Raw genomic sequence first — 23030 nt, 5'->3', positions numbered from 1 at the left:
CACCCACATTCAACAGGCGCTGCTTAACTCTCCTCCAGACTGATGACAATTGTGTCCCCAACTGGTCCTCCTCCGGAACGCCGGAAGAGCCCCTCTGACTCAAGGTACAAAATTGAGGATGTAGCCCGTAAACACAAAAAAACGGAGACTCCCCAGACGACTCCTGGCGGTGATTATTGATGGCAAACTCAGCCAAAGGAAGAAAGGTAGACCACTCCTCCTGGTTATCAGAGACAAAACAGCGTAAGTACTGTTCCAAATTTTGGTTCATACGCTCAGTCTGACCATTTGACTGAGGATGAAACGCCGAAGAATGAGATAACTTGATCCCCAGCCGTGAGCAAAATGCTCTCCAAAATTTTGCCACAAACTGAGACCCCCTATCAGACACGATGTCAGACGGAACCCCATGAAGTCTGACCACCTCCTGCACAAATACCTGAGCCAGAGTCTTAGCGTTAGGCAACGAAGGCAAAGACACAAAGTGCGACATTTTAGAAAACCGATCAACGATCACCAAGATGACCGTGTTCCCAGCTGATGAGGGCAAATCAGTGATGAAATCCATGGATATTTCCGTCCAAGGCTTACTAGGTACCTCAAGAGGAAGTAGTGTGCCAACAGGACGGGAGCGAGGCGTCTTAGCCCTAGCGCACATGGTACAAGCTGACACGTATGAGACCACGTCCTGTCGGATCTTGAGCCACCAAAACCGACGTGACACCAACTCCAAGGTACCTCTAACCCCTGGATGGCCAGCCAGGACAGCATCATGATGCTCCGCCAAAACCTTTAGGCGGAGATGAAGCGGTACAAAAGATTTGTTGATGGGAAGCTCAGATAGTACCTCCTCCTGAGCCTCGGCAATCTCAGACTCAACCTCGGTAGTGAGAGCCGAAACCACAACACCCTTTTGGAGGATGGGTACTGGATCCTCCCGAGGTTCTCCCCCCGGAAAACACCTGGACAGAGCATCCGCCTTAGTGTTTTTAGACCCCGGTCTGTAAGTGACAACAAAATTGAACCGCGTGAAAAACAATGCCCAGCGAGCCTGCCTGGGGGACAGACGCTTGGCTGACTCCAAATACAGCCGATTCTTATGATCGGTAATAACAGTAACCTGATGTACCGACCCCTCCAAGAAGTGTCGCCATTCCTCAAAGGCGAACTTAATTGCCAACAACTCCCTGTTGCCGATATCGTAGTTACGTTCGGCGGACGACAGTTTCTTGGAGAAATAGGCGCACGGACGTAAACCACTCAAAGATGAGCCTTGAGATAGTACTGCCCCCACACCAACCTCAGACGCATCGACTTCCACAACAAAGGGTTTAGATACGTCTGGCTGCACAAGAATGGGGGCTGAAACAAAACTGTTCTTAAGAAATTCAAATGCGCACACAGCAGCCTCAAGCCAAACGGAGAAATTGGTACCCATTTTAGTCATGTCAGTTAGCGGTTTAGCAATGATGGAAAAATCCTTGATAAATTTCCTATAGTAATTAGAAAACCCAAGGAACCGCTGAAGTGCTTTCAGGTTATCAGGACGTTCCCAATGCAGCACCGCCTGCACCTTAGCGGCGTCCATTTTAAACCCAGAAGCAGACACAATATAACCCAAGAAAGGCAACTCGAACAGAAAATACACATTTCTCAAGTTTAGCATACAGCTTATTCTCTCTGAGAAGCTGTAACACCTGCCTGACATGATCTAAATGAGTATCACGGTCGCAAGAATATATGAGAATGTCATCTAGATACACGATAACGAATTTCCCCAAAACATGCGAGAACACATCATTGATGAAATGTTGGAACACTGCAGGTGCGTTAGTCAACCCAAACGGCATCACCAAATTTTCAAAATGACCCTCAGGGGTATTAAAAGCCGTCTTCCACTCATCACCTTGACGGACTCTTATGAGGTTGTACGCCCCCCTGAGGTCAAGCTTGGTAAACCACTTAGCACCTGCCACCTGGTTGATCAAATCTGGTATCAGAGGCATAGGGTATGGATCACGAACCGTAATCTGGTTCAACTCCCTGAAATCCAAACACGGGCGTAATCCGCCATCTTTCTTCTTCACGAAGAAGAACCCTGCTGCCACCGGCGAGGATGACGGCCTGATGTGCCCTTTGCTCAAGCTTTCAGCAATGTAATCTTTTAACGCTTGTCTCTCCGGACCGGAGATGTTAAACATCCTTGCTTTAGGCAATTTGGCCCCTGGTTTAAACCTGATAGAACAGTCATAAGGACGATGTGGCGGTAACTCTGAACAACCCTTCTCAGAGAACACATCCACAAAATCCAGAAGTGACTCCGGAACGCTTGAAGTCACCGCAGCCACACATGTGGCCAGGCAATTCTCCTGGCAGAACTCGCTCCACCGAATTATGTCCTGAGTTTTCCAGTCAATTACCGGGTTGTGCATAGACAACCAAGGAAAACCCAAAACCACCTGAGCAGGAAGATTCCTGAGCACCTTACATGTAACCCGCTCGGAATGTAGAACTCCTATGTGGAGTTTCACCTCAGCCACAAATTCAGTTATCTCCCCCTGAGAGAGAGGAGCAGCATTGATGGTGACCACGCGGATAGGATGAGACAGTTTTTCAATCCTAAAACCTGCTGTGCGCGCAAACTCCTCATTAATGAGATTTGTGGCTGAACCACTATCCACAAAAACAGTAATTGGCAGCTCAATGCCAGCAATAAAAACCTTAGCAGGGAGCATGCATTGAGAAACCACCATGGAGGATATACATAAGCTCAGATTGGACTCCTCCACACCCTCTGAGCCTAGCAGTTTTCCGCCGTTGCGTTTTTCTTAGACAGCAGAGGACAGATGTTAATAAAATGACCAGTTTTACCACAGTAAAAACAGGCTCCCTGCTTCCTGAGCTCAGAAGCTTGACATGTGACACCCCTGCGATTTGCAAAGGTTCCGTGGGCTCACCTGCAGCAACCTCACGTGAACCTAAACCTTCTCCCACAGGCGGCGTCTCATACTCCCCCTGACGCAAACGACGATCTATGCGGACAACCAGACTCATGGCGGAATCTAGAGAAGCAGGAGTCTCGTACATCAGAAGGGCTTTTTTAACCCTTCCAGAAATCCCATGTATAAACTGACTCCGCAATGCTGGATCATTCCAATGTGTGTCGATCGCCCAGCGACGAAATTCAGGACAGTAATCCTCTGCAACTCGCTCCCCCTGGCGAATAGTGCGTATCTTAGATTCTGCTAGAGCCATTCTGTCAGGTTCATCGTAGACTGTCCCAAGAGAAGAATAAAAACTCTCCACAGAGTCGAATGCAACAGAATCAGATGGCAAAGAAATCGCCCACGCTTGGGGATCCCCGCTTAACAAAGACAACACCAGACCCACCTGCTGAGCCTCATTACCCGAGGAGATCGGGCGCATGCGGAAATATAGTTTGCAAGCTTCACGAAAAGAAACAAATTTACTGCGTTCCCCAGTAAATCTTTCAGGCAAAGGAAATTTAGGCTCAGCAACTCTTCCCGTCGCTCCAGCCTGTACATTAGCTACTGCTAGTCCCTGTTGCTGCACTGCCCCCCTCAACTCAGTGACCTGTAGGGACAGCGCCTCCAACTGGCGGGTTATGGAAGTCATGGGATCCATGACATGACAAAAAAAAAGAAACCCCTTTTTTTTTTGTTGTTGTTGTTGTTGGGCCGATTATAATGTCACGGGGGAACTAGGTGAGCGAGAGCTAAAAACCCGGGCCCCTGCAGTTTCCCTCAGACTAGGGAAATCCTGACTGACCCTCTACTTGGAGTTTACACTGATGGTGTGCATGTCCAGGCCTCGAACCTCACCCTAACTCCTGTAATAACCCTAGGCTGATACCTCCGCTCTCCACCCAGTAAAGAGGTAATATTCCAATACCCACAGATAGAACAGACAAGGATAAAGGAAAATATACACCACGCCGCAGTCACTCAGGAATACACTATAAATGTGCAGGGCAAAATAAATACAAATATAGGAAGGAGTAAATAAGACAGAGGAAAATGCACCACCAGCAACGAATCTCCAAACCAGCTCTCCACTCCAGACCGAGATAACAACGCACAAGAGAGAAGCTATAATCGGCGACGCCCAATGAACAGGAGAACTATTTAAAGGCCATGGGAATGGCCCAGCTTCCAATCCGTGGATAAGGTAAATTAACCCCGGAACAGCTAGACAAAATCTAGCAGACGCCAATGAGCAAATAGTAGTCAACAGCGGAATTACCGCTGTCTGTCGGACGACCTAGTCTGAACAGCGTCCGACATGACAGGGATTATGTGTAGTAATGTGATGGGGCGGGATTATGTGTGATAATGGGGTGGGGGGCGGGATTATGTGTGGTAATGGGGTGGGGGCGGAGCTACTGTGCAGGGGGCGGGATTATGTGTGGTTGTCACGATATTGTATGAAAATATAATATAAGTTAGGTTCTCTTGCCTGTTAGTGCCATGCGGTGGGCTAAACCCCCCCCCCTCCACTCTCTGTTTTGCTTGCTGGAATGTGTGTGAAGCTTTGCTTTTCAATGGGGGTGGAAGAGCTTTTATTGCTCTGTCTGTACATTCCTGACTGTTGAGCAACTCACTCTTCATGCCCCTCCCAAAAGAATTTTTACGATCGCTTGGGTAGGCTCAAACTTTTCTCCAGCTAGAACTGGATTAGAAGTCTCCAGAATCCATGAGGGTCTTTTGTTCTAATATAATAAGATATTGGGCCAACGGTTTAAGCTAGGAAAATACTACGACCAGTTTGTGAATCTCCATTGACGGATCTATCCATCACTGTAAGGAGGAGCTTCCAAGTCCAACAGGGACAGAGTTTGGATTTCTCTGGAACTGAGTGTCCCTACTAGCCTGAATTTAGTATCTATAGAGAGCACATCTTAATACAAGATGAATGTTGGGTGTGTTATGATTCTGACTTGTTCTGTAGCGGAGATACAGGTATTAGACAAACTTGTGTTAAATTCACTAAGACTGAAGAGATAGGAGGGTCTGGGGAGCCAGCCCTTTTGGTGATGTCACCGAGCTACACTTTATAAGTTTCTACCCTCACCCCAGCCTGGAGTCTGTCTGCTGGAGCCTATGTGAGTCTGACTGGAAGAGCTTTTCCTAACCAGAGTCCTGATGCATTGGGACATATGGGAACTCCACTAGCCTGGTTGCCTCAAATGATCTGAACACATGTAAGTGTTATTTCTCATTTAACCCCTGTATTTTTTATAATTACCTCTGTACATATTTGCAATTGTCTCTTTTTGTAACAACCTGGTAATATTTTTCTATAAACACTGCCTAAACTTTAATGGGGTATAATATTTAATACTAGATTCGTTCTTCATGCTCTAAAACGTACCTTAAGCCTTCTGAAGGTAATTACGCTACTGTTTTGGGTTAGCTTCGGACCTGTTTAATCGAAGCTTGTGGCAGCAATACCGTGCACTGTGCCTTTGGGAGTCGTTGTAGCGACGGCAACATTGATAATTATTGTTCCTGCCTGAGCGGGAGTAGTTAAATCGCCTCGCTGCCCAATAGCCAGTACATAGCAGGCAGCCTTTCTGGCGACTAATTACCCTAGGTGTAGTACCTGATCTGACCTGAGGGTAAGGGGGGCGCCAGAGAGCTGCAAGTTTAAGTGGAACTGTAAAGCGGGATTTACATAAATCCCTGCAGTTCGTGGTATATGGTAGAGCAGTGGGATACCTAAAATAAGCCCCTACTGTAAATCAAGAGGTCAATAGCCTTGTGTGTGTTTTTTTCATCACATTGCTAGCAGTGGAGGGATAACTAGGATAAGCCCCCCTGCACATGTGATAGCCGTCTGTTGGCCTAAAGTCACCCCGATCCGTGACGTAGGGGTGACGGTCACGGTGTGAATAGTGACATATTGGTGGCAGCGGTGTGGATTCGTGACAGTGGTAATGTGGTGGGGGGGCGGGATTATGTGTGGTAATGTGGTTTGGGGCGGGATTATGTGTGGTGATGGGGTGGGGGTGGAGCTACTTTGCATGGGGGGGGATTATGTGTGGTAATGAGGCGGGGGGTGGGATTATGTGGTAATGTGGTGGGGGGCGGGATTATGTGTGGTAACGTGGTGGGGGGGATTATGTGTGGTAATGTGGTGGGGGGCAGGATTGTGTGTGGTAATGTGGTGGGGGGCAGGATTGTGTGTGGTAATGTGGTGGGGGGCGGGATTATGTGTGGTAATGTGGTGGGGGCGGGATTGTGTGTGGTGATGTGGTGGGGGGCGGGATTGTGTGCAATAATGTGGTGGGGGGCGGGATTATGTGTGGCAATGTGGTGGGGGGCGGGATTATGTGTGGTAATATGGTGGGGGGCGGGATTATGTGTGGTAATGTGGTGGGGGGCGGGATTGTGTGTGGTAATGTGGTGGGGGCGGGATTGTGTGTGGTGATGTGGTGGGGGGCGGGATTATGTGTAATAATGTGGTGGGGGGCGGGATTATGTGTGGTAATATGGTGGGGGGGCGGGATTATGTGTGGTAATGTGGTGGGGGGCGGGATTGTGTGTGGTAATGTGGTGGGGGCGGGATTGTGTGTGGTGATGTGGTGGGGGGGCGGGATTGTGTGTAATAATGTGGTGGGGGGCGGGATTGTGTGGTGATGTGCGGGGGCGGGGCTACTGTGCAGGGGCCGGGATTAGCGAGTAATCACGATGCTATATATATATATATATATATATATATATATATATATATATATATATACACTCACTGGCCACTTTATTAGGTACACCTGTCCAACTTCTTGTTAACACTTAATTTCTAATCAGCCAATCACATGGCGGCAACTCAGTGCATTTAGGCATGTAGACATGGTCAAGACAATCTCCTGCAGTTCAAACCGAGCATCAGTATGGGGAAGAAAGGTGATTTGAGTGCCTTTGAACGTGGCATGGTTGTTGGTGCCAGAAGGGCTGGTCTGAGTATTTCAGAAACTGCTGATCTACTGGGATTTTCACGCACAATCATCTCTAGGGTTTACAGAGAATGGTCCGAAAAAGAAAAAAAATCCAGTGAGCGGCAGTTCTGTGGGCGGAAATGCCTTGTTGATGCCAGAGGTCAGAGGAGAATGGGCAGACTGGTTCGAGCTGATAGAAAGGCAACAGTGACTCAAATCGCCACCCGTTACAACCAAGGTAGGCCTAAGAGCATCTCTGAACGCACAGTGCGTCGAACTTTGAGGCAGATGGGCTACAGCAGCAGAAGACCACACCGGGTACCACTCCTTTCAGCTAAGAACAGGAAACTGAGGCTACAATTTGTACAAGCTCATCGAAATTGGACAGTAGAAGATTGGAAAAACGTTGCTTGGTCTGATGAGTCTCGATTTCTGCTGCGACATTCGGATGGTAGGGTCAGAATTTGGCGTAAACAACATGAAAGCATGGATCCATCCTGCCTTGTATGGAGCATCTTTGGGATGTGCAGCCGACAAATCTGCGGCAACTGTGTGATGCCATCATGTCAATATGGACCAAAATCTCTGAGGAATGCTTCCAGCACCTTGTTGAATCTATGCCACGAAGAATTGAGGCAGTTCTGAAGGCAAAAGGGGGTCCAACCCGTTACTAGCATGGTGTACCTAATAAAGTGGCCGGTGAGTATATATATATATATTATATATATATATATATATATATATATATACACACATCACAAAAACAGGCAGCACTCCATGTTCTTAAGTTCATATGCAGGTGTTTATTGTGCCCACATCTTCATGCATGAAGATGTGGGCACAATAAACACCTGCATATGAACTTAAGAACATGGAGTGCTGCCTGTTTTTGTGATGTATATGAAGTGGAAACAACCGAGGACAGGTTGTCTGGGCTGTGCACCCGAAGATAAGTAAAGAAGTAGTGCTGTTCCATTTTTTTCTATATATATATATATATATATATATATATATATATATATATATATATATATATATATATATACACACATATGTATACATATATACATATATATACATACACATACACACACACGCAAAAAGAAAAAAAAAAGAAAAAAAGATCAGCGCCTCCTAATGTGAACACGTGCAAGCTGCGAAAACTGCATAATATAGACAAAAAAGAACACATCAGCACATGTGTATGAATCTGGGCCATGTGAAGACACAGGAAAAAAATTAACATTCAATTTAGACTAAAATTCTCAAGAAAATTAAATTAATTTTTTTTTACTTACAGTAATAGATGAAAAATGAAGGTTCTTAGTGCACAAATTGGCCAATTCATGTAAGCCCATCAACCACGGCAAGGTGACCTCCCTCTGATGGGTCCGTGCTCTACAATATAAGCCACTTCTGGGCCACCAGCCTACAATTTTGGACAAACATGTCACTACTGGGCTAGGCAGGTAATGCGCAGGTGACTATGCACGCATAGTGGACATAGGATTTCTTGAAATCCCATCCACTATGCTGTAACAGCTGGCTGCTGCGGGTTTGAGGCAGCATAAATATGCAGTGTCAAACCTGTAGCAACTCTGGATCGTGGGCATATAGCCTTACAGGCGAGTCATTTTTCAGTGACCTGACGAGTCAGACATACGAGGCAGGCAATGGGCAAGGAAAAGGCAGAGAAGCAGGAGAGCTATAAGTGCAGAGCCCACTCACGGAGCACTTGAAGCTCATTAACGTACAATTTCAGCTATGGAATTCTCTAAAAACAGGAAGCAAGGTAATGATTTACTCAGTATTAAAACGCCTTTACATACATGACCTTCATTTAGGGTATAAAATCTTGATTACAGGTTCTCTTTAAAGGGATTCTATCACATCCAGAAACACTACTAATCTGCAGATATGAGGCCATCCACTAGTTAATAGGGTTTCTTGACATGACAGCTTCCCTTTAAGTAATTTATCAAGTCAAGCTGCAATGCAAATATATAAGCAGGAAATAATAAAAATAAGACCTAGATATAATGCAAAAACTTAAGTGTCCAAGCCACGTTTCTTTATAAAAGAAAACACAATAGTACAATAGAAATCACTCCAGTAACTTACCTTTTCCTCCTATGTCTTCTCCTAGGATTTTTCCAGTTACCATTGTAAAAACCAGTGCAAGAGAATTACAGACAGGTACAGCTAGTGACAGATCTACAAAGTAGTAAGCAAGTATCAGTAAGGGTGTGATAATGTTGTACTGACGACGGTGAAGTAAATCTTTTACAACATACCTGTTGTAGCCAATGTAATGTAGAAAACCAATGATCCACTCTGGTTCAGCAAAAATGGAACCACATACTGAAATAAAAGAATAAGAGTATCCATGGATACATATGAATTACTATATAACACTAGACTGTTGGAAAATGGTCTTCTGCACTTCACCTGTGGATGATGTAGGAGAACGTCATCTACGTCGATCAGAGGAAGTGGAGTGAAGTCAGTAGGCACAGAGGGGGTGACTAGCATGGCCTATCAGACTGCTCGACATCCATTATCATACAGTGCAGAACAATTTTACATATTGCTACAGCTATGCAGGGAGGTTTTTAGGGAGAATAGGTCACTTTTTTCCAGCTTTTGTTGGGTTATTGTAATTCTGAATATCATACTTATACAGTTCACAGCAATTGCAGATGTGTTCATATCAGCATTCTGCACTGTAGGCATAGATAAGGCTATGTTCACATTTGCGTTGTTGGGCGCAGCGTCAGCGACGCAACCAACAATGCATGTACACAACGCGTTTTGCGACGCATGCGTTGTCATAAGATAGTTATAGTAAAGATCAGGAATTTCGGCGCAGGGAAAACGCTACAAGTAGCGTCCTCTGCGCCCTGTCTTGTGCGTCAATATGACCCATGCGTCGTAAAACGCATTACAACGCATACCGGCGCATGTCCATGCGGATCTGCAGCGGATTTGACGCTGCGGATCCGCAGCAGTTTTCCCAAAGTTTACAGTACCATGTAAACCTATGGGAAAAAAAAAAACACTGTGCACATGCTGCGGAAAATTCCGCGCGGAAACGCAGCGGATTATTTTCTGCAGCATGTCACTTCTTTCTGCGGATTCCGCAGCGGTTTTCAACCAGCACCAATAGGAAAGTGCAGTTGAAAACCCGCAGAGGACTCCGCAGAAGAAACCGCATGAAAATCTGCAGTGAAAACCGCAGTGGTTTAGCACTGCGGATTTTCCAAATCCGCTGCGGAAAAATCCGCAGCAGAATCCGCAACGTGGGCACATACCCTTAATATGCACTTTAGATATGTAGATTTGACATGGATCGACAAAACAAATTAACACAAGTGAACATATATCTAAATATATGTTCATATATTGCGTTTTTACAGCATTTTTGAGCAGAAAAGAACCTGTGTTTTCCAGCTAGCAAACCAATGATATTTCAGAAATCTCATGCACATGCCTGTTTTTTTCCCTAACTGAACGTGAGAATGGCAGTGTTTTGGAAAATCTGCAGAATGTCAATTATTTGAGTATTTTTTACCGATTGAAATTAGTAAAGAACTGAAAAAAAAAAAACCCTCAGCCTAACATTTCTGCTGCGTTGTGTATAAAACTATTTCAGTTTTCTACAGTACATGTTAATATGTAATCCTCAACCAAAAAAATGCAGAAAAAAATACAGCAAATAGCTGTATGTTATATTTGTTTTTATTGCCAAGAGAGAAGGTTTTGGCTACAGAAAAAAATGCTGCAAAAACACACTGTGTGAGCATATCCTAAGGCAATGTTCACACATTCGAGATTTGCTGTGGATTCTGCAACACAAATTTGCAGCAAATTACAATACTGATTGCGGATTTCAAAACCGAATCCACAAATATTGAGTGAGCATTCTCACTCGCTAAGATTTTCCAGGCATATGTTACCAAATGCAGTGATCATATCTAGTGATGAGCGAGTATACTCGTTGCTTGGGTGATCTCCGAGTATTTATGACTGCTCGGAGATTTAGTTTTCATCGTGGCAGCTGAATGATTTAGAGCTGATAGACAGCTTGATTACATGTGGGGATTCCCTAGCAACCAGGCAACCCCCACATGTACTCAGCCTGGCTAGTAGCTGTAAATCATGCAACTGCTGTGATGAAAACTAAACCTCCAGCAGTCATAAATACTCGAAGGTCACCCGAGCGTGCTCGGGAAAACCCGAGCAATGAGTATACTCGCTCATCACTAATAATATTCACAGGAGAGATTTGCTGCCACGTCTCTAGACTTAGGCTACTTTCACACTAGCGTTGTTTGCTGTAAGGCGCAATGTGTCGTTTAGGAGAAAAACGCATCCTGCAAAGTTGTCCGCAGGATGCGTTTTTTCCCCATAGATTTACATTAGCGACGCATTACGACGTATGGCCACACGTCAAATCCGTCGTGCGATGGTTGCGTCGTGTTTTGGCGAACTGTCGGCACAAAAAAACGTTACATGTAATGTTTTTTTGAGCGTCGTGTCCGCCATTTTCGATCGCGCATGCGCGGCCGAAAGTCCACCCCGCATGCACGGCCGTAAGTCCACCCCCTCCTCCCCGGACCTTACAATGGGGCATCACTTTCACAACGCACGTCGACACTTCGGGCCGACGCATAGCGACGGTCCCGTCCCGACGCTAGTGTGAAAGAAGCCTAAGGGTGCTTATGTTATTTTGAAGCAAATGTTCGAAATGGATCATAAAAGAAGGGAACATATATAGGAAAGTTTTTGCCCCCTTTTAACATAAAAAAAAAAAACTATCAAATAAGTGAATGTATTCTAAAAGTGACTATTTAAAGGCATGTGCACACAAGAGCTTTTAGATGTGTGCAAACCCGGCAAGTTTTCCAAAAGGAAGACACTTTTGGAGACGTCGACTACTTTTGTCCTGGAGCATCTTTTTAGTCAGTTTTTGCGACTCCTTTTGGCCAGTTTTCTTTTGTAAACTTGTATTGAATAAACTAGTGAGCAGCATCTGAGCTTTATCAGCTTAAAGCACCACTCCATTGGGTTTCTTTTTCAGCACTCACTGGAGTGGCGCTTTAAATGTAAGCCCCGTGTTCCAAACAAACCCTCCGGCGTCTTCACCGTTTTTCAGTGCCTCTCCGGTCCCATGGCGACATCTTGTGAGCGCAGCTTCTGACTGGCCAGAACTTAGAACCTATGTCACAACTTCTCAAAGCAAGTCTATGAGAACCAGAACAAGGCCCTCAGAGATGTACTGAAGAGTGACCTTCGGCGATCTCCTTGAAACACCGGAGCTGCCGACAGGTCATTTTTCGCCGGAGACCAATGCTGGAGAACAAAGAAGGCGGCGGCAGAGACAGCAGTAGGAGACAGCGGATTACATTTAGAGCACCACTCCAGCGGTGCTATATAAAGAATGCTGGAGTGGTGCTTTAACAGAAGCTAGAAAGATTGAACATATGAACCGCAAAATGGCTGTCACTCTACATTGCTTATGTTCAGTCTTTGGAGCAATTAAGGCTTTATTGGACAGGTTACGGAGCGGATCCGCCTGAAAAAGGCAGTGTGCAAACACCTGTAAGAATCGAAATGACCAGAGCAGTCCACCAAGGAATGCTGGGAAATGTCAGCTCTGAAGTGTCCAGCATTGTGAATGCAGCTGATTATGTAACACGAGCAGTAATTCGGGGGTGGACAGAGGTGGCCACATTCTTGTATATTACTGTTCTCACGCCTCTGGACGTTGCTCTAGTGAAACTTTAGGGGGACACCCTGTTATTACCCCGGTGTCTCACCCTGTAGTTAGATAGCAGGAACTTCACTTCATACAGAAGTCTTCGCACTCTCCCTTCAACTTTCACAAGCTCTACCCCCTCTGCTCCTCTTCTCAGGAAGGGGTTGGTGGCTCCCCAGAGTACGGACACAACCAGCAGGGACAGCGCCTCAGAGGCAGACAGCGGCATGAGGAGCCGCAGCCCACGGTGGTCTCTGCCGGTAACTAGCAACCTAGGAGGCCACCGCACCGGAAGCAACGTTCTCCTGCTGTACAGTGTGCTTACGTCACTCCGACGCAAGGACCATAGAGAGCCGGAAGTAGATACTCTCTCGTCCCCACTTCCGGGACTCTGCTACCACACGCGCCTCGGTACAGCCGGCAGCAGCGTCCATCATGGTGAGTTCTCATTTGTAGCGGCTCTGGACTGTTCCCGGTCCCCGGTAGATCAGGTTCCCACAGCCATGACACCCGCCGTATGCGTGTCACAACAGCTGGAGGTCTGCTGAGAGCGCTTCTGTAATGGTGCCGTCAGCATGTGCAGGGGGCTGGCACACGTCTCTTAGTTTCCCCTGTGATCCTGCATTTGGTGATAATGGGAGATCTCATTTAACCTTTTACTGGAAAGATGAAATATAAATATTTAACATGAAATGAGTTGTCCACTACTTGATCACTTCAGGGCGTCAGAATAAAAATAAGGGATCCTCTCCTCCTGCAGCTGCTGCAGCCAATCATCGGACTCTGATCTGCTCTGCTGCCGCTCACCACTAGTCCGCCAGGACAGACATCCGCTCTGCTAAAATAGTCTGCAGCCAATCATCGGACTCTGATCTGATGTGCTGCCGCTCACCAATAGTCCGTCAGGACAGACATCCGCTCTGACAAAATGGTAGTCTGCAGCCAATCATCGGACTCTGATCTGCTCTGCTGCCGCTCACCAATAGTCCGTCAGGACAGACATCCGCTCTGACAAAATGGTAGTCTGCAGCCAATCATCGGACTCTGATCTGCTCTGCTGCCGCTCACCACTAGTCCGCCAGGACAGACATCCGCTCTGCTAAAATAGTCTGCAGCCAATCATCGGACTCTGATCTGCTCTGCTGCCGCTCACCACTAGTCCGCCAGGACAGACATCCGCTCTGCTAAAATAGTCTGCAGCCAATCATCGGACTCTGATCTGCTCTGCTGCCGCTCACCAATAGTCCGTCAGGACAGACATCCGCTCTGACAAAATGGTAGTTTGCAGCAGGGGCTTGTGGGGCAATCACAAAGCAGTGGCCCTCGGGTTGCGGCGGCTAATTTTCAGCCAGCTTATCTCTGCATTAAAGCAGCAGAAGTAAAAGGCTTTATAGTGGACATAGAAATGTTAACTGAATGGCACCTACTACATATACAGGAACAGAACCAAGCTTATTGCATAAATATGGTGTCAGAAGTGAAATTACTACATAAATAAAGGAACAGAAAGGAACTTAATGCATAATGCATAGATAAGGGAGCAGAATCAAGTGTACTAAACAGATATGCGAACAAAAACGAACTTCCAACACGAGAACAGGACCGAGCTTAGTACATCAATATGGAAGCAGAATCACGCTTACTACATAGATCCAGCAACAGAACCAAGCTTGCTACATAGATATCGGGACAGAACCAAGCTTGCTACATAGATATCGGGACAGAACCGAGCTTGCTGCATAGATATCGGGACAGAACCAAGCTTGCTGCATAGCTATCGGGACAGAATCAAGCTTGCTACATAGATATCGGGACAGAACCAAGCTTGCTGCATAGCTATCGGGACAGAATCAAGCTTGCTACATAGATATCGGGACAGAACCAAGCTTGCTGCATAGCTATCGGGACAGAACCAAGCTTGCTGCATAAATATGTTACCAAAACTGAGATTACTACGTAAGTACGGAAACAGCCAAGCTTAAAGGAAATCTGTCACCCCCAAAATTGAAGGTGAGCTAAGCCCTCAGGGGCTTATCTACAGCATTCTGTAATAAGCCCCTGATGTAACCTGAAAGATGAGAAATAAAGGTTATATTATACTCACCCAGGGGCGGTCCGGTGCGGTCTGGGTCCTATGGGCGTCGCAGTCCGCTCCGGGGCCTCCCATCTTACGATGACGTCCTCTTCTTCACGCTCCGGCGCAGGCGTACTTTGTCTGCCCTGTTGAGGGCCTCTCTGACCTTTCCCGGCACCTGCGCACTGCAGTACTTTGCTCTGACCTCTACAGGGCAGACAAAGTGCGCCTGCGCCGGAGCCACGGCAGGAAGACGAGAAGAGGACGTGATCGCATGAAGATAGGAGGCCCCGAACCGCAGCGGGACCGCCCCATGGTGAGTATAATATAACCTTTATTTCTCATCTTTCAGGATACATCGGGGGCTTATCTACAGCATTACAGAATGCTGTAGATAAGCCCCTAATGCCGGTGGCCGCAACTCATAAACCATACTGGGGGTGACAGACTCCATTTAACGCACATAGAGGGGAACAGAACCAAGCTTACAACATATAGTACCAGAACTGTTCTTACTATATAGATATAGGAACAAAACCAAGCTAACTACAGAGGACAGAACACAATTTCAGAATACAATCTCTGAATTAGAAATTGCAGGTTATTCTCATAGTTTTGCCAAATTCATCAAACAGTAAGTTATGTTGACAAAAGCTTAACACTACAAAAGGTCTTTTTGCACACCACCTTAAAAAAACAAAACAACAATCCCTCAAAAAGTATATTGTCATTTAGTTTGAGGATATTGTTAGGATTCGGCTGTTTTCACACCCTTTGCGCTTGTCAAATTACCTCTCCTTATACAGTTTGCTGACACAAAATCAAGCCAACCTGTTTCTCTACTGCTTGTCTCAATTGAAACAATGAGAGACGCAGAAGAGAAAGCTGGTGGTATGTGATTGTTTCTTTGCAATTAGCATATGGAGCAGTAATGCAATAAGCTCAGAGAATGTGAAAACAGCCGAATCCCAAGGCCGTGTGCACATGTTCAGTATTTGGTGAGTTTTTTACCTCGTTATTTATAAGCCAAAACCAGGAGTGGGTGATAAATACAGAAGTGGTGCATATGTTTCTATTATACTTTTCCTCCTATTGTCCCACTCTTGGTTTTGGCTTACAAATACTGAGGTCAAATACTGATCAAATACTGAACGTGTGAATGTGGCTTAATAGTACATTACACAATGTTAGGAGGCAGAGCGAAATCCTACAACTCTACTGGACACCTCTTTAAGGGTAACTTGTCATCTTGAGAAATGCTATTTATCTGCAGATATGGGGTCAGTCTGCAGGTAAATAGTGGTTTATTCCCGGTTAGTCGCTTTCTGGAAAAGCGTTAGACACAGGGAGAAAATTCCATTTTATTCTCCCTTCTGCCACTCCTTTCCTATCATAGCATCTGTGCAAGGAGATGTTGCAGTCACCGCTCACTGCAAAGTGACAGTGCAGTAATAACATCTCTGCACTTTAATTGTGACGTCTTCCAAGGAGCCCAACCTCAGGGTGGGCTTCATACAATGACCTACATGGCAGCAACACAAGGTCACCCATCAGCATCCTACAACTGCGTCACAAGGGGCTGCTGGGTGCAGGTGAGAGCATGCATCGGCCATCGTGCCATCTAAATGCTGCTGTCAGTGATTGACAAGGGCATTTAAATACTTAAAACAGCAGCAATCAAGGCGAGCCCTGATCACTGCTGTTACAGGCAGACGCCGGCTGTGTAGCGCTTCCAACATCTGCCTGGTATGGAGCAGGCTCAGCTCCTGAACTTGCCCCACACAATCACATCCCTATGGAGACATAGCAATGTCAACATGCACAACGGGATTAATTTCGCTTGTCTGTTCCTAAACTTGGAAATACAAAAGGTATTCCCTAACACATGTGAAACATTGATATTTTTACACATCACAGTGCACTATTACATACATTCATCTTACAAAAATACATACAATTCCAGATATACAAAGACATGCAGTAGGCAGACATGCGCACACACACACAGTACGCAGACATTTGCACACACAGGCATGAGCGCACACACACACACACACTACGCAGATATCAATCAGTACATGAATACAGTACCTCAACTACCATCAGTACATTGTGCATCAGTTGAAATATCAGGTCAGACCTATATACATTTGTATTGCATAAACCTACAACTCCCAGTATGTCCTTAACAATGGTAATGGGTTACTGGGAGTTGTTATCAATCATCAGACTGTGGACCATACAGGAAGCACAGTACTGATGAGAATTAGTATCACAGATAAGCATTTACATCCAGGCACCTTACAGGTTACATCTTCTCTAATTAGAGTTGTTCTCTTTATTTTCTTCTCCATTTCGTTCAGAAGCCTTGATGACTTCTCACATCCGCAACTCTTCTCTGCAGACTGTTCTCCTCTCCGGTCTTCTGCAGCACATCCCGACACAGTGCCCTTAAAAATAACAGTATTATTATTATTTTAATGCTCCTTGATAAAAAAAAATATCTGCCTTATGCTGAGCCCCTAAATAAATTGTTGCCTCTCACTGTATTCCCTTCACAAAAAATATGACACCACGCTCTGTCCCTCTAATGGTACATGCGGTCCACACTGCCCTCTCCTTTCCATACTGGGCCCCCTCTTCACCCTGTCCTCTTACACTGTGTCCTTTGTATACTGTGCCCCCTACTCAGCATACTGTCCCCCTATGCTACCCCTTTTCAATACCACCCCTCCACACTAACCACTCTCTGTTCTGTGCCTCCTCACACTTTTCTCCCCACATACAGTAATGTCTCCTCACACCATATCCGTTAATAGTCTCATCAAGTATAAGTCTTCGGACGTGACACACATGCACGCAGACACACACGCATACATAGACATGAATATGCACGCAGACATGTGCGCAAACACACATAGATACCCTCGCAGACATGCACACAGACGCTCGCACACACTCACTTAGATGAGTACATAGACAGGCACATGGATATTCACACAGACAGACATGCTTATAGACACACGCTCGGAGACTTGCACGGACGCACACTTATAGACACGAACCAAGACAAACACGCACAGGTATGCACACAAACACGCTTATAGACATGCTTATAAACATGCATGCAGACACGCTTATAGACACACCCACAGACACGCTCTCAACACCCATAAAGACACGCTTATAGACGCTCGCGTGCAGACATGCACATAGACATGCTCGCAGACACGCTCACATGCATACACGCATATAGACGAGCACACAGACAGTCATGCATGCAGACACACATAGACACATACCCATGAACTTCAATAGGTGAGTCTCATCCACTATTCTGTGAGCGGCATCTGAAGGACCCAAGGCACTTTGATTGACAGCTGACTCTGCAGCTCATCTGTGCAAATCTGTTAATCCTTCTTCGATTTGAACGCAAAGCTTTTTTAAGTGACACTTTATATGTGAATAAACCTGTTGGCATTAACGCTTGAAAATCATAACCATCTTTTTATTAAAATATGATTTTTATTTTCAGAGACCCATCTTGCTTCAGGGCCATGAGCGATCCATTACCCAAATCAAATACAACCGAGATGGGGACCTGCTTCTCACAGTTGCTAAAGATCCAGTAAGTCACTCTCTGACATTGAAAGTCTAATTCTTTTTATGCTGTTGGTTGCATTAAAGATACTACATCGTAGCGGCCTGGAGTACTATACGTTTTAGCTAGAAAGCTTTTTGTGGTTTAAGTATCTTATTTTTGTCCATAGGTGGTTAACGTTTGGTACTCTGTGAACGGAGAACGCCTGGGAACCTACAATGGTCACACAGGAGCAGTGTGGTGTGTGGATATTGACTGTATCCTTTTCAGTACAACTTTTCATGCTTTCGTAAATGTCATCAGTTAAAGGTGTTGTCCATACTTGGACAACAATTTCTTAAATGCCCGAATCCCCTGAGTAAAATAAAAACAAACCCTGACTTCCTTTACCTGTGCCGCTCTAGCGATGATGGTGGCAGTATGCGCGACGATGGTGGCAGTACGCGCGACATTGGTGGCAGTACGCGCGACATTGGTGGCAGTACGCGCGACATTGGTGGCAGTACGCACGACATTGGCGGCAGCACACTATCTCTTCCGCCACTCCTTGCTACCTTCACACAGTTTTACACACATCATAAAGAATACAGAGGATGCAGCTCATGCTTGTTCAATAAGTCCAGTTTCTTCTGAGATTTCCCCGTAGCAGTGATCTTTACTTGTCACCTTCCTTAACCCAAGTGTGCAGGGGACACGCGTCATGTGCTCTCTGGATCGGCAGATAACTCCTGTAGGCTATGGGACTGCGAAACCGGTAAATAACAAAATCTTGTGATCTTTCAGTGGTTCTTTTTCTAAATCTATTACGTTTCAGTGAAACTGGTTTCGAAACTGTTTAGTTGAGTTCCCTTATTGAACACTGGCACTGGTTTATCAGACCAAGTGCAATGCAAAATGGGTAATTTTTTTCTTAACTCCAAGTAAATAGATGATAAATATCATCTATTTTGTTTTTTTTCCACGCTGCCTCTTATGTTGGATTTAGACACACAGACCTTTTCCCATTACGATTCCCATTTGGCATTGTAACACTTTGATTGGCATTTGTTCAAGGCCCTATTCTACACACCGATGCAAATTATATGGTGGGCTGAATAACCCTTAATACTATGTGTTTTCTTTGTTGACCTTTAGGGAAGCAGTTGGCTCTGCTGGAAACAAATTCAGCTGTCAGAACCTGTGGATTTGACTTTGGCGGTAATATCATCATGTTTTCAACAGACAAGCAGATGGGTTACCAGTGCTTTGTCAACTTCTTTGACTTAAGGGACCCATCTCAGATTGGTGAGTATAAATATGTTATTTAAAGGGGTTGTCCAAAACATACATGTTGATGAGCTAGCAGTAGATTAGGTCATCTAGACAAGTTTGGTGGGGACCCAGGGCCTCCACTGACGAGCTGCAACTGTCCGAGGTAAGCAGTATACAGGGCGGAACATCACAACTGGTTGTACTGTACTTTAACTCATTCAAGTGAAGAGTCAGCCCCTCACTAATTGAAGATTCATCCTATGGGTTGGTCATCAATTTGTGAGTCCAGGACAACTCCTTTAAAGAGAACCATTTTTTCCAATATAACCTTCCGCCACCACCTTTTATTCCCATGAGACAACATTCTACAAAGCTGCACATATGACTCCAATTTTCCCTACAAGGCAAAAAAAAATAAAAATGACCTTTTATTATACTCGCCTATGAGGAGGTCCAGTCCGAAAGGTGTCTTTGGTCTTAATCTGGGGCCTCCTCTCTTCTTTTCAGGCCATCCTCATTCTCTGCTTTGTGTGGATGACGTGTCCTATGTCATCCACACAGTGTCCCCGCTCCTGTGCAGGCATACTTCTTTCTGCCTTTGCAAACACTGGGAAAACATACAAACTCCTTGCAGATGTTGTCTTTGGTGAGATTTGAATCTTGGAATCCAGTGTTGCAAAGCAACAGTTCTAATTTTTAAAAACTTAATTTTTTTTGTTCGCTGGAGATTTAAAATGGAGATCGTCTTGAAACATTACCACAGAGTTGTAGTATATAGTATTGATCAAGGTCTTCTATGAAAACCAGCCACAAACTGGTCTTCTCAGGGGGCTTTCAGCAGACCCTGACTAGTCACCTAGAAATTTTGTTGTCTGAGGCAGAATGGTGCCTCTCTTTTCCTTTCCTAGCCTGCTTGCATTTAATAAAGCTGTCAGCGGTTGATTACATTTAAAGGGTTAACAGCAGTGGTCAAAGCCATCATATGCCTGGTATGATTCGGGCTCAGCGCCTCATCCTGCATCAGACAGGGACCTGACTTTTATCCCGATTAGAATGGAGCAGCAGTGTACATACGCACTCTTAGGCCCGGTTCACATTGCGTTAACAGCAGCCCATTCAACACATGCGTTAACGGGCTGCTGTTAACGCAAATGCCGATGTGTCACATCGCTAGCGCAGATAGAGCTAGCAGATGCTTTATCTGCGCTAGCAGTGACAGACCCGGAAACACTGCAGCCCGCATCCCAGGGTCCGTCACTCAATGATGGCACATCGCTAGCTCATGCCCATTTTGGGCGTGCGCTAGCGATGCGTCCGACATTGGACTCAATGGCGGCGTTAACGGACTGCGTTATGCTGCGCTGTAACGTAGTTCGTCTAACGGATGCCAGTAACGTAATGTGATGAAGGTACAGATGATTGACCTCGTGGAGACCAAAACATCCAACACCGCGGAGACACCATCACGTGTTTCTCAACGCAGTGATCCAGAACACTGCCCCAATATGCAAATGCATGTAGAGTAGCTGCGGAGACACCATCACGTGTTTCTCAACGCAAGCAGTGAATAGCCAGGCCTTTCCCTGGGAAGGGCAGCATCCGATAAAGGAAAACATCCAATAAAGGAAAACCACCTATGCCAAACATGGTATCCATCCACAGCTCTACTCTACTCTACATGCATTTGCATATTGGGGCAGTGTTCTGGATCACTGCGTTGAGAAACACGTGATGGTGTCTCCGCGGTGTTGGATGTTTTGGTCTCCACGAGGTCAATCATCTGTACCTTCATAGCCTTTTTACTAGGCACTGCTCCTAATAGCCAGTTTCCTACTCCACACTGATGAGGGGCAAAAAACCCCGAAACAGCTGTCTGTGGATGGATACCATGCTTGGCATAGGTGGTTTTCCTTTATTGGATGTTTTCCTTTATCGGATGCTGCCCTTCCCGTGGTTGTTCCTTCCCGGGGAAAGGCCTGGCTATTCACTGCTTGCGTTGAGAAACACGTGATGGTGTCTCCGCAGCTACTCTACAGTAACGTAATGTGAACCCAGCCTTAGAGACTGCCAAGAGCTGTGCATGGATTTTTTTCTGCAGTACATGAAAATAAAGGGCGCTATAATTGAACATGAGCACTGCTACATTCTAACAGTATGAAGAATGCCCCTTTCTCATGATCAGTTGGGGTCCTATTGGGTCAGTACTCCATGTTGTGTTCTAAGCAATCCAGCCTTTGGACTATTCAGCCTGTGGATAGGTGATAACTACTTTTCACCTGAAAAAGAAAAAAGTATACTTCCACCCTCAAATCCCATTTTATTTGGTTCAGAAATCTTTGCTAACCTCTTAGTACCTTTATAGTGGTCAGAGTTCCATCAGAATTAAAAAAAAAAAAATTACAATTTTTTCGAAATCTTCCAGAGCCAACTAAATGTAATGGCAACTCAAATGCAGGAGAAAAATGTTTAGCATGTAGTTCTTACTGATTAAACTGCTTATTTTTGGCAAATTTTGCAGAGGACAATGAGCCTTATATGAAGATTAACTGCAGTGAATCGAAGATAACTAGTGCTGTATGGGGACCTCTAGGAGAGCACATAATCGCCGGTCATGAAAATGGAGAGCTGAACCAGTATAGTGCAAAGGTGAGTGGCAGGTCATTTTCACCAGATACTTCCACTTTTATCTTTTGTTATCTCTCCATAAAACATGCAAGGGTTTTTGCCCTCCAGAATCTTTGATGTAAAATCTTTAATTAAAAAAAAAAGTTTTATGTGGACTGATTGTAGTGTTTGGTTCTTTTTAGTCTGGAGAGATTGTAAACAATATCAAGGAGCACTCCAAGCAGATCAATGATATTCAGACATCCAGAGATATGACTATGTTCATCACTGCATCCAAAGACTGCAGTGCCAAGGTAAGAGGTTTCTGCAGCTTAGTATGACTTTTACATTAACCCCTTTCCCAGCAGATGGTGGCTGTGTTGTTTGGAATAACCGAATAAAGTACTCAATTATTTAGGAATAAACCATATAAAACATAACCTTTAATTCTAAATGTTATAAAAACAAAACATAATACACACATATGTTAATATATATTCATGACTCAATACCCCAAGTAAATGTCCATACAGTGGTGGGAAAGGCAGGAAGAAAAAATACCCTAATATATTACTAGTATCTCCGCTCCTATCAGCGGAGGTTGGCACCCTATTCCTATGCAGTATCGCCCCCACTTGTCGGTGGTTATTCCTTCCTCTCCCTCCTCCCTGCTATAAAGATAAGAGTGCCGAAAACTTAGATAGTAGGGTACCATATGTTAGTAATCAGGTCAACATAGCACTCTGTCTCTGATATATCATATGGTGCGTGCACTATATCAGAGAGG

The 23030-nt window shown here is 45.2% G+C and overlaps 2 protein-coding genes across 3 annotated transcripts in view; one reads left to right on the top strand and one right to left on the bottom strand.

Annotated features, from left to right (window-relative positions):
- TMEM234 (transmembrane protein 234) overlaps positions 1 to 12942 on the bottom strand; it is a 28653-nt gene extending 15711 nt beyond the window's left edge. The window contains exons 1-4 of one of the 2 annotated variants that reach the window (XM_077296019.1): positions 12775 to 12942; positions 9250 to 9316; positions 9077 to 9169; positions 8254 to 8384 (exon numbers count right to left, since the gene is read on the bottom strand). In XM_077296019.1, coding sequence (XP_077152134.1) covers positions 8254 to 8384; positions 9077 to 9169; positions 9250 to 9316; positions 12775 to 12942 — 459 coding nt within the window. The remainder of the gene's footprint in view (positions 1 to 8253; positions 8385 to 9076; positions 9170 to 9249; positions 9317 to 12774) is intronic. The other variant, XM_077296020.1, reaches the window with a different exon arrangement.
- A 70-nt stretch (positions 12943 to 13012) lies between these two features.
- The window catches only part of EIF3I (eukaryotic translation initiation factor 3 subunit I), a 36747-nt gene continuing 26729 nt past the window's right edge, over positions 13013 to 23030 (top strand). Inside the window, exons 1-7 of the mRNA XM_077296017.1 lie at positions 13013 to 13151; positions 18323 to 18415; positions 18558 to 18645; positions 19077 to 19142; positions 19523 to 19672; positions 22158 to 22285; positions 22447 to 22557. Coding sequence (XP_077152132.1) covers positions 13149 to 13151; positions 18323 to 18415; positions 18558 to 18645; positions 19077 to 19142; positions 19523 to 19672; positions 22158 to 22285; positions 22447 to 22557 — 639 coding nt within the window. The 5' untranslated portion in view covers positions 13013 to 13148. The remainder of the gene's footprint in view (positions 13152 to 18322; positions 18416 to 18557; positions 18646 to 19076; positions 19143 to 19522; positions 19673 to 22157; positions 22286 to 22446; positions 22558 to 23030) is intronic.

Source organism: Ranitomeya variabilis, chromosome 3, assembly GCF_051348905.1.
Source record: "Ranitomeya variabilis isolate aRanVar5 chromosome 3, aRanVar5.hap1, whole genome shotgun sequence".
NCBI lineage: Eukaryota > Metazoa > Chordata > Amphibia > Anura > Dendrobatidae > Ranitomeya > Ranitomeya variabilis.
This window is presented reverse-complemented; position numbering and strand designations above follow the sequence as displayed.